General features: G+C 36.0%; 1 protein-coding gene across 1 annotated transcript; it reads right to left on the bottom strand.

The window, feature by feature from the left end:
• Positions 1 to 660: 660 nt before the first annotated feature.
• Positions 661 to 11,543, bottom strand: LOC136208694 (protein SLOW WALKER 2). The gene is made up of 16 exons (XM_065999804.1): positions 10,711 to 11,543; positions 9,296 to 9,371; positions 8,739 to 8,858; positions 7,707 to 7,782; positions 6,762 to 6,830; positions 6,559 to 6,639; positions 6,400 to 6,471; positions 5,713 to 5,805; positions 5,334 to 5,489; positions 5,088 to 5,171; positions 4,837 to 4,984; positions 4,155 to 4,240; positions 3,108 to 3,190; positions 2,634 to 2,999; positions 2,211 to 2,433; positions 661 to 1,694 (listed from the first exon to the last, which is right to left on the bottom strand). The coding sequence occupies exons 1-16, from the start codon at positions 11,480 to 11,482 to the stop codon at positions 987 to 989; spliced, it is 3,213 nt and encodes a 1,070-aa protein (XP_065855876.1). The 5' UTR covers positions 11,483 to 11,543; the 3' UTR covers positions 661 to 986.
• Positions 11,544 to 12,191: the final 648 nt, after the last annotated feature.

The following is a 12,191-nucleotide window of genomic DNA, read 5'->3' as shown; positions in this document are numbered from 1 at the left end:
TCAAAAAAAATCATGAAAATAATGCATGACAATTGAACGATTTTGCATTTTTCGTCACCAAAAATTGAACAATTTTACATTTTTTGTCTAAAATTTTTTTACGTAGAATTTTGCCCCCTGCTCTCCCTCAAATCCTGGATTCGCCACTGGTTCGAAAAAGGATTGAAGGTGAAATATTATCGTGTAAATCCACAATAGTAATTAGGTGTATATTTTTAAATCAATTGTATTGTAACGAAATGATAACTTAGCTTAGGTATTTCTTTTATAAGCAACGTTGACCAATATCAAAACATTAGTAGCATTGAGTAGAGTTTTCTTTTTTAATTTTGCTTCACGTGATTTAATTTACCTGTTATTTGATGCTGTTATTACAATTTACTGTTGGAAAAGCAGATATTCCGTACTTTTGGAAAATGTTACTTTTCATATAAAAGGCAAACATGAGTTTATTAATCAAACACCTAAAATTTTTCTTTTTAATATGAAAATGCAAATAGTGGAAGAAACTAGAATAAACAAACATCCCTGAAAGTCGAATTTCAAACTAACAAATTACACAAATTAAGTCTTAAATTTTAAGTATGAATCACAATACATTTCATGTGACTGATAGCCACAAAACTGAAAGCCATATAACATTGTTGTAGTTCTTGTAAACTAAGAAAAACATTAACAAGTTTCATAATATGACAGAATGGTCAAATCAAACTACAAATATATAATAAAACAATTAATTGCTGGTTTATAAAAAAAAATAATGATATACTTTTCAGATTCTCCTTTCATTTCAAGCTATTTAATGCTAAAACAAGTGAAGTTTACCTTGTATTAACACTTCTTCTCTTGGCGCGCTGCCGGACAGTCACTGAACCAAGCAGTGGACGTGCTGCCGGTTGCTCAACCAAAATCACCGAGCAGTAGACGTGCTGAATCTAATCTGTATAACTAGACTGACTGCCTAGACAACATTTTTTAGTACAGACTCACTCGGATGTTTTTCTCTTCTTTCCTGATCTTCGCTTTTTCTTACCACTTTCTTCACTTTCATTCTTCTTTTCTGAGTTTCGCTGCTTTTTCTTACCGCTTTCTTCTTTTTCGTTCTTCTTTCTGGATTTTCGCTTTTTCTTACCACTTTCTTCATTTTCATTTAACAGGTGTTCATAGTCTTCAAGACTTGCAAATGGTGAGGCACCCGCCTTATTCCCAGACTTCCGTTTTCTTTTCTTGTCATCAATTATATCCTCTTCATCACTAGCATCATCTATGTCCCCAATATCGACAGCAACACCATCTTCATCGGTTTCGCCGCCATCATCAATGCCTTCTAAATCATCATCCATCTCCACATCACTTGTATTGCCGATCAAGTCATCATCGTCTTCCTTTGCAACTTGGTCTAAATCATCATAATTATATTCTCCATCAGCTTCAAAAGAAAAATCAGCAGAATCTAACATATTCTCAATCTCTTCGTTGTCACTCTCGTCAACTCCAACTTCTTCACCACCGTCACCCACATCGAAAATTTCTTGCGCTGCCTCGTCTTCAACAGCCTTCTTTTTCTTCTTCTTTGGCTTTGAACTGCTCATTTTATTCGCATAAAATTTGTGGAAAACAAGATCTTCAGGAGGCACATCCTCTTCAGCCAATGAGAGAATCTCTGATCCAATTAACTGATTGTTCATGTCAAGCTGAACAAAAATGAAATCAGTCAGCAATAATAGCAGGGTTGACGATTTGGTTTATATATATATAATGTTTCGAATACAGCAGAGCAGAAATCTGTGACTTTCACATCTAAAAGCCGAACAAAACAATATTTTTTGCCCACCCCCGACAAAATGTTGGCTTTCGACCCTGAACTAATTTGGTGAGATTTACTCTCTAAACTTTGTTTTTTGTTCAAATGTACCATTTAATGGACACTGTCACGTTTGGCTTCCCAGAAGTAAACTCCTTAATGGACAGAACTTTGATATTCTTCATGTAAACACAGTTCACAGAGTGACGTTACAAGTGTAACAGCGCGGTCCATTACGAAAACATTTTAGCAAAAAAATCTAAGCTCAGGGGCTAAATTCACCAACTCAAACTCCAGGGGTTGAAAGTCAAAATTTGGCAACGCACTAGCCAAAAATATTGTTTTGCCTCTAAAATGCATACAAAAATAGGAGGCAATAAAAATTATTATAAAAGCTCAAGCTGACCTTCTTGGCTGGTTCGATTTGGGAACCACCATGCCATGTGGTCTGCCTTGGTTTTTTCTCCATTAACTTGTCTAGAAAAGCAGTAAGCGATAGATCATTTAATGGGTTACCATTATAAACAATATGGGCTCCAGATAGAATTGTCCCAGCCATTGTAGCAACAGATGGGTGCACATGAGAAGCAAGTACTTGCAGTTCCCACCAGCTTGAATGATCTGCATTACTGTATATCCAGAAAGACGATATTTGACATCTATCAGAAACTCGAATGAAAAATGAACTGCTAATCCAAAGCTACTAGCTTTCTTCAAAGAAAATGATAAAGTTTTGTTCTACTTCCTTTTATTCTCTTCAAATTAGTAAACTAGTAACTTTCACCACACCACCACCCCTAAAAAAAAGTTTTGATTGAAACCGACATACCAATAAGAAGGCTCCCTATGTCGTGGATCATATCCTCCAGGGAGGGAAGAACCTCCAGAGGATATTTGAGGCTGGGATGCTTGGATTTCTTTTGGAGCAACTTCAGTTAATTCTTCTGTGAGAAACTCATCTGCTTCTGCTTCATCAGAATCATCTTCACTATTATCCTCAGAGCTAGGAGCAGGAGAATCATCTTCACTTTCTGAGGAATTATTTTCAGGATTAGCCTTGTCACTACTTTGAACAAATTTAAGATCAGTTTCTACTTTTGCTTCTGCGTGAGGCTTAACATCAGTTTCTTCTTCTACTATATCTTCAAAATGTTCAAGGTCATCATCCGCCAACTCATTCTGCATAACCATGTTCCTGCACGTTGAAAGATAGTTTTTATTTTATTATAAATGTGTTGAAGTCCATTAACCCGTAAAGGGAGGAACATAGAGAACAGCATGTCCCAAACAAAACCAGTATTACCATAAAGGGGGCCTTGCTTTGAGAACTTCAGAGAGGAGAAATAGGCATCCACAGGCCAGTTGAGGAGGCTGCTGAAGAGAAACCTGTCCAAGAAAGTTCTACAGTAAATCTCTCCCAGCTTTGCCAACGTAAAAATACAAGTCCCTATTTAAAGAGGGCTTACACCAATCTAATTTGGTAACATCATTCAAACTGCATAATCATTCAATTAGTTAAAAGGAAAATCCACCTTGCAATCGTATATTAATGCCTCATGTGGTCATTTGCAATATTTGCTGCAACTAAACAAGTACAACACAAACACCGATCAAGGTCAGCTTGAGTAGTTAAGGGACTCAAGCCGCTTAAGCCAGAGATCTCGAGTTAGAGTACCAGTGTATGCAGAAAACTTTAATTGGAAGAGGATCCACCTAAAGGGCGTCTGACGAGTCTCGAACCGAGTAATCGGATGAAATTATCAAAAAAAACAAGTACACCTCAAACTATTTTTGAAAATGTAGATGGGTACATGTTGGAAGATAGAAGATAGATAACTGCTTTACCATGTTAGAGAAATAGAAACTCAAATAACATATTAGATTTTCGGAGCGAGGAAGATCTTCTACCCTTTGTTGGATTTCCAGACATGAAGCTCCAACATTACTTAACATAGATAGATATAGATTAGATATCCAGACTTGAAATTAGATGAAGCCTTAATACTAATAGAAGAAAGTCACTGTCCTTTTCTTGATAATAGCACAAGTCCTCACAATTCCAATAATGATAATAATGCCTAAGCAAACTTCTCAATTCCAATAACCATAACTGCTAAAAATCTCATTAATTCCAATAAACCTAGTTACAAAAAATCTTAATCAATCCAGTAGTATGAATTGCCCCAAAGATCTGAACAAGTACAGAAATGAGAAAGCTAAATTTCATTCAGGAAGATTGACCTAATACAGGTAGGCATCATTTTAAGTGGTTTTAAACAGAAGGCACTTGCTTAGCTGGCCAAAACGAAACCAGGTAACATCATCTAATAAAGATGCACAGGTTACTAACCTGCAATAGGCGCTTCGAGAAGGCAGTAACACGCTTCAAATTTACATCACTTTTCATTGCACGCAAAACAAGTGCAATAAACATCTCTACCTGAATAATAAACCATATAAAGAGAAATATATTCAAATGACAGATTTTATTAAGATGACTGTGAACTAGACATGACTCTTATTGCTACGAAAAGCATAGGCTAGCTTACGAAGAAAATCTACAGTTATCAAATTTCATAATAAGGAAAGTTGAGATAGAATTTCAATGATGTTGCGCTGCCAAACATTATATTTCTTGGAGAACCAGAGAATACTTTTGTCTAGATATCCCATCTTAGCCAACAAGAACCCCAATGAGAAGGTAATTAAATTGTCAAACATCGCATAAAAGCAAAGCTCAATAAATTGGAATTTTGAAAATCTCTGGTACAAAACACTACAAAACATACCTCAAGTCCCATAAAAAATAAATGAAGAACAAAATCCCCTGTTTCATTAAAACTAGTTCATGCTTTAAAAAGCCACCGAAATAGTTGAACCTACATTCCTCCATAATAAAGATGGAGCATGATATTTAAGGCTATGCACAAAATATTGGCATAACTCGTTTTCTAAAACAGATAATTTTATCAGCATATATTTAAGCACAGGAAATACAGATCCCCAAAGTTGAAAGCATAGTTCAAATAGACTTGCCTTGGAAGAATTCATGGCAGCAGGATCTAGGAGCTTTGCATACAAAGCACGGTAGAATCGGTCACTGACAATTTGGTTCTTAGACGAGATTTTATCAAGAAGCATCAATGCCTGAACTCCTACATTAAAGTTAATTGAATGAACCTGCATAATCAAATTTAAAGATCAACAAAATTGTTCCATGATTATTGTAATGCCTATCACAATTTTTCTTTGGCACTGCATAACATAAAGAACATGAGCTTACCAATCGGAAAAGCATTGGTGTTTGGACCTCAATGATATCATCAGCCTCGGTGCTTGAAACAAACGGAAATGCTCTGTTAACTCCCTGAAAATGGCCACAGAAATGCAATCATGATTACTAAAGCAAGGTTTTAAAAGCATGTAGCTTGAACTACAATGGTAGGAAAATCAGTCAAGTGAACTAATTTGATTCAACCTCTCAAAACTCAATAGCTTTCAATCCAAAAAGGGAGTACTTTATGCTTACAGTTAAAAGAGCTGATAGAAGTCGTGAATCTAATTCAACATGAGATTCTGATGAATTTTCCATTTTATGCTCCTTGGGTGGATCGGAAGCCTTTCTATTTTCTCCTTTGCCACTTCTTTGCTTCCCTCGAGTGCTTTCAGCCTCGGTAATTAGCACCTGCAATTGCGATTTAAAAATTGTTTTGGTTTTTCAACGAGATTATTATCTCAGAACTCAAAAGCAGTGGTACAATTTTATCAATGCAATCAAATTGGCTAGTAAGATCTAAACTTTTAGCAAATAGGATTTCAATTATCTAAAGAAATAAGGTACAGAAAACTCGTCATCCATGAAGAAAATGTAGAGCGAAGTAAAATTTGTATTCATTGGTCATTGGTACCTTAAAGAGTGCAAAGTACACGTCTATTAAACGTTTTGCCACTGCTGGTCCATCTCCTTTAAGACTTAGACGAATTTGACTCAAAAAGTTAACCTGCAAGGGTACAAGGGAAACATAATAAGTCTATAGGCAGTAGACTGTTTTGGATCAACAATATAATCAAATAAGATTAATTAGTCCATACATGGCAAGAGAAGCTCGGAATCAACACATTGCATTTTATGTGAGCTTGATAATCAGAATAACAAAAATACTTTGTGTTCAACTCACTTGAATGATTTGATATATGCACACATATATCACAACATAAGCTTGTTCCAGATTTCTACTCCCAAAGAGAAAACTGGAACAGAAATTTATTGGAAGACCATAGACACTCAATGGTTTCATGGTCAGACATTAAACTTACTGCCTGTAATCAGATAAACCTAAGCAACCAAGAGGTTTGAAGACTAAATTAATCCTACTGTTATATTTGAATTTTATCATCAATGAACTAGCAAGGCCTTGCTATAGTGCAACTATAAACCAGTCTGGACAAAAATGCAGTTCCTCTGGACATAAAAATAATTTTAGAATCAACGGAAGTGAGACAAAAAACACAAAAACAAGAAGAAAAAAGGATTCTACTTCTACGATTACTGTCAAGATTGTTTGCTAACATGAAAAGGTATGATCAAGACATACAGCATGGTACTTTGCTCTTAGTCCCAAATGAGGTCGAAAAAGGAGAGTGTCCACTTCGTTAATCACCACAGCCTGTCCAAAGAAATGGCCAAAGGTAATCAACATAAGATATATATTAAAAAAAAAAAAGGAAAAAATAAATAAAAAAAAAAAATGAACCTTCATATTTGGGTGATCAGACAAAAGGTTTGACAAGTGAAAGTCAGCATTGGAAGCACCCCTATTTTGAGGATCACCAAGCTGCAAATAATCAAAATATCAACTTTGAAGGATCATGTTAAGTTGTTAACTAAAATCACTTCAGAGCAAACCAAAGTAGGGAATTCAATATTTCAGAAGGCCAAAGAGCAAAAGTAACTTACTTTGTTGACAAGACCAGTGAGCAATCTGCGCTCCTGCTCGGATTTGCTTTTCAACAGGGCATACATGGTCTAAAATCGGAACCATCAACTGATTAACTTCGCATCAAACATTGAAATTCTCACTTCACATAGACTTAATGAAAATATATTTGGATAGAGCAAATATTAGGAAGTGAATAAACAACAACACATTCATAAAATGGGAAAGCAGTCATGAGGATGTTACATCTAAAATAGATGTGTAAAGATTCACATTAAGGTGTGAGAGCAGAGCACACATAAATTGGAACTGGAACCCTTGAGGACAAATTGAGTGGTGACGGAGATGGTTTCATCATGTCCCATCAAGTTTGACTAAATTACTTGGTTGGTGGGGATTAAATGGAAAACCATAGATAATGTGTGCTGATGCATAAATTTGTGATTGACTAATAGTAATACAAGATCACACAGATTGAAAGATACATACATACATGCATATATATACACACACTCACAAACACACATATATACACATAGAAAACAAAAACGTGAGAAAACATGCAAATATAAAAATATATGGATATAACTATCAATTTTTAAACTTATAAGAATGCATGTCTACGTATATATATATATACACACACATTAAAAAAAGTACATTCAATTCACATAATAAAGAGAAAACAAAGATTTTTCATTTTAAAAGCCTATAGAAGATGATCTAGAAAATAATAAGGATTTACTGAACATGTGATTAGCAGTGATCCACTTCTGAAAACACATTGCATCCTACAAAACGACTTTCCAATTTTTTTAAATCACACGTGTGACCCGAAACATTTTATACAAATTTCCGAGAGCGGTTTCCAAAACATTTTCAGAAACATGCAACACTTCTTAAGATCAAAGTTTTCATGCAACATATATATATATGGAGAGGGGGAGAGTGAATGGAAAACTAACCTTCAATGCCTTGTCTTTCAGTATAGGTAGCATATCTCTTGATGCTTCCTCAAGCGCAAAAACAAAACGTTCATACCTAAAATATGTTATCAATATCCAGATAAGACTATAAATTTGAAGATATAAGGCAAGATAAATCCAGTAGAATTAACCTGTGATGTGAAGTAGAAAGCAGTCAAGCAAGTAACAGTCACCACATTGATAGCAGTTCAAGAAACAACAGTTGCCATATTAAACGGACCATATAATATTTTCAACCATAGCAGGCCAAATATTTTTCATAAGTATAACACACTTCCTACCTTTTCATAATTTGAATTTGAATTCTAAGCTTAACCACAAAATTAAATCCCACAAAGAACTGAAATTAAAAACAGAAAGAACTGAGAAAAGACACTAGTCATTGGGATAGGCAAGTTACAAGTTCTATTCGAACTTTCAGTTCTTCTATACCCAAATGTTCCAAATAAATCAAGTTCTTTGATCTCAAAACACTGTCTTTCACGATTCAATCTAATAGCAACAGAATTTTTCTTTGATACAGCAGTGTATTTTGATAGTAAGATGCCAATGAAATGGTATCCACCATCCTTTAGTGCAATAAGCACCCTGCTTTGCTTTTTTAATACATCCAATTGTGGAAGTAATAAGATTCACTTCACTTATGACCATACAACATAACAAGCAAAAGTTGCACTTGTTTCAATTTGATTTGTAAGCTATTAGACTACAAAAGTCAATAAAAAAAAAATACATCAAAAAATTTGGATTACCAAAATATGCATGTGTACTAGTATCATGTGATACTAAATAAGTTGCGGTTGCTACTTTGAGAACACAGTTAGGAATGGTATATGGACACTACTGATGACGCATATATCATGTATGATAAACTAATCAAACGGAATGTGCAATGTGAATGGCTAAATGACTTCATCAGGTACTGCAAACTTGTAATCAAACTCAAGGCATGAACGGACAAAAGAAGGATGCCAATAGTGATTAATTAATCAGAGAGTTAAAAAGCCTTACCTTGTCTTCAAGCAATCCTCCCAATACCAGAAGAGTAGAAGAGAATAACCATCTTTTGTCTCAGGAAGAGTATCTACAGGCTGTTGCAAAAGGGTCTTCAGCTTCCGATCAGGCAGCATACTGGTTATATACAAGACGAATAGTACATCTTAAAGGATACTATATAATATGAAGCAAAAAAAAAAAAGAGAAATATTGAGTATGTTCACAAATTTTATAAAACCATGAACTACCTAAACGAGAATGAAAGGCTCCCTTATTATAGTTTGATGTTGTATGAGATGAACATATCATCATATCAAACTAGAAGGTTAAGCTTCTCATGCTCAAAGTGTGGCCATTAGTCATGAGAGGGAATACTTACTAATAGTGCATAAAATAGCACAAGAAGAAAGTACCCAACACTATTTAGCAGCAGATACCAATAATATGAAAATTATTGATAAGAATATATTCCCTTGAGAAACTATGCAGAATAGCTTTTAACATCCAAAAATGCAAGAGATACAAGAAGCATATGATGAAAATAGGAAGTATAACAATTAACAAATGACAACCTTGAAATAAAAAGTTCTTTAAGTGCTTCAAATCCAGTTAAAGCATGGCGCTTTCCTACTTTTGATGTTACCATTCCTACAACAAAAATCATTTGCGTCCGCTGTCAGGATATAGACAAAAACAACACATGCAATGCATTTGATTCAATCAATAAAATATAAGTATTTTTAATACAGTAATGAGTAAATGATGTTTCTTTAACAACAATCCAGTAAAATTTGGAATTAGTTATATAACTAATCCAACCAAACTATAAAAATACATTATATGGCTACGAGAAAAGCAACCAAAATGACTGCAAGGTAAAGATTATACCTAAAAGAATATCGAAAAAAAAAAGCTAGATGCGTTGGCCTTCCCCCTCCCAAAACCAAATTATCTTTTCGTATGGGATAGAGGGGAATCCCAATTCCTCTGATCTCATTTCCATCCATTTAGAAAAGAGAAAAAATCCAAAACAAGACAGCTAGGTTATCCTGTCCTCCTTTCCCACAGAATAGGTATATTAGAGGCCTCAAACAAAGTAGATAAAGCTAGTTTAAGAAACTGTTCTCATGTCAGAAAGACATCCAAAATTTCTTATTAGCAACCTCGTCTACACGGACAATAGGTTTCAGATAGTGACTAACCCTAGACATAAAAGCTAGCTTTCTGGAATGTCATGCTTGGACACAATGAGCAAACTAGGGGATATCCTCAAATTCAGGGAATGACCACTGTCTATGGCATCCGTAAATACAAAGAAGTAAGAGCCTGAAAAGCAAAATGCTTTAACTGAAAACCTTCTTTTACCATGTATATAGATTGGCATTTTAACCTAGTTTGCGCAACTTCAAGGACTCCTGTGTGCTTTGCAAGTTTTGTATCAAAGAATGGTTAGTAATCAGTAATCAGTAATCATTGAGCTATCTAACAGCAAACTTTACTCAAGAGTTTTGATAAAAGTAGACCTTTTTATACAATCCTCCAAGATCAGAACAAGTAATCATTGAGCTATTCTTGTTTTTTTCTTTTTAATCTTCTAAATAAGCCATAAGCAGCTTCAAAAGTTAACAGTTAACAGCTTGGCTTGAGGTTTCTATATTGTCCAAGTCGAAATGAAGGAAGTAACATTTCACCATAACTTAAACCCATAATTTTATCAACTAAAAATCACCATTGCTAACTAAACCAGAATTTCAAACATAGCACCATAACTAAAACCCATAACGTTATCAACTAAAAATCACCATTGCTAAGTAAACCAGAATTTCGAACATAACACGTACTAATGGTTCAACCTCGAAATCTAGGGCTATATTCACTATGCACGCTTCAACCTAAATATTCCATACAAACATTTCAAACTAAATTAGCCATCTACAAATACAAAAGCAAAATGCACCCAAAAAAAAAAAAAAAAAACATTCCATACCTAACAGTGCATCAAGTGACCTCAAATTGGCAACGCAATTATCCCCTACAAGCACAGAAAAAGCAGACACCTTATCAGCAGCTGTACCAGACCTCTGGGTAGCTACCAGCATCTTAATATCTCCACTCTTCCCTCTACTTTGCTCATAATCTTGAGCATACTGCCACATCAATCTCTCCCCTAACTGTTTTTTCTTCTCTACCACAAGCTTCCATTCCTCCGTACCCATCTTTAAATCCAACTTGCTCTTCCCTTCACCAAATACTTTTTTCTCAAACTCCATCGCATCCACATGCCACATGCCCAAAGTACTAGCCTTTACTAAAGGTAGCTTCGGCAGGTTCTTGTACTTATTAAATAATGTTGTATTGTTGTTGGTTTTCTCATTTTCATCAAGTGATAAAACTGGAGGCTTTGGTACTGGTTTTTTATTGGGATTTTGATCAAATTTTGAATTCTTCTCATGTCTGTTAGAGTTCTTATCCCTGTTGTTGAAATTCTGGGATTTCTGCGACCTCTTATCGAACTGGATTTTGTTGGGCTTTTCACTGTTATTGCTGCCTTCAGCATTACTAAGGGTTTTTGGTTTTGAGGGTTTTGGGTTCTTGAGAGTACCAGATTTTCGAAAATCGACATCATTGAAACCAGAGCTAGGAAGAGAAGAAAGACCAAGAGTGGAAGCAAACGAAGCTACGTCGGATTTCAAGAGCTCCAGGTTGTTGCTCTCACCGGCGCCGTGTTTCGAAGGCTTTGAAGGTTTTGACATCGCCATTGATGTTGCTGGCAGTGGAATCCACCCAGAGAGGAGCGAGCGGGTATTAAGTTTTCCTCCGTAGAGGATTAGGGTTTTAGCTCCAGAAACCTGAATAAAACGACATAGATTGTATGTCGTTTAGTACTTTTTAAAAGAGGAATTTTACAAAACTAACCCAATGCAAATCCCTTTTACATTTTTAAACTCATTTCAACACCTTCTGCCAAATTAAACACTTACGTGTTTTTCAAAAATACCCAAGTATATATATAACTAACAACACGACACAAATATGAAACTTATAAGTAATATTTCCAAAAGATAGGAATCTCTCTCTCTATGGCAAAACCTAAATCGTCGAAGGCGGCTGCGGGGATGGGGGATGTAGGCGGCGGATCGGCGCGGGTCTTGCTGGATCTGGCGGAGGGGAAGGCGCTGGAGGAGGATCCGTTGGCGGACGGGTTAAGGGAGGACCCTGCTAGGTGTTCGGCGAGTCTGCGTGAGGGTGGCCTGGAGGTTGGGGATGGCTGCTCGTCGGATCTGTCGCGAGAAAGGCGGAGGAGCGGCGATCGTATGAGGGAAAGATCGTGGGAGCGGATCCGGCCGGCTTGTGATGGGGTGGGATGCCGGATCCGGCGGGGCGCTTGGTGGGTGTAGGAAACTACGGATTGGATCAAGGCCGGGAGCGACCTTCCGGGTCTTCGGCGTTTGGTGTAGGGGAAGGGGG

Source organism: Euphorbia lathyris, chromosome 10 (assembly GCF_963576675.1).
Source record: "Euphorbia lathyris chromosome 10, ddEupLath1.1, whole genome shotgun sequence".
In the NCBI taxonomy this organism is placed as follows: Eukaryota; Viridiplantae; Streptophyta; class Magnoliopsida; order Malpighiales; family Euphorbiaceae; genus Euphorbia; species Euphorbia lathyris.
The sequence above is the reverse complement of the archived record's forward strand: the minus strand, read 5'-3'. Positions and strand labels throughout refer to the sequence as shown.

Excerpts from the sequence above, each read along its gene's own strand:
- LOC136208694 (XM_065999804.1), bottom strand. The coding sequence starts at position 11,482 with ATGGCGATGTCAAAACCTTCAAAGCCTTCGAAACACGGCGCCGGTGAG. Across the intron at positions 5,806-6,399 it reads TAAGAGCAAAGTACCATGCT|GTTAACTTTTTGAGTCAAAT; the intron begins GTATGTCTTGAT and ends GTACCCTTGCAG. Across the intron at positions 4,985-5,087 it reads CACCAATGCTTTTCCGATTG|GTTCATTCAATTAACTTTAA; the intron begins GTAAGCTCATGT and ends TTGATTATGCAG.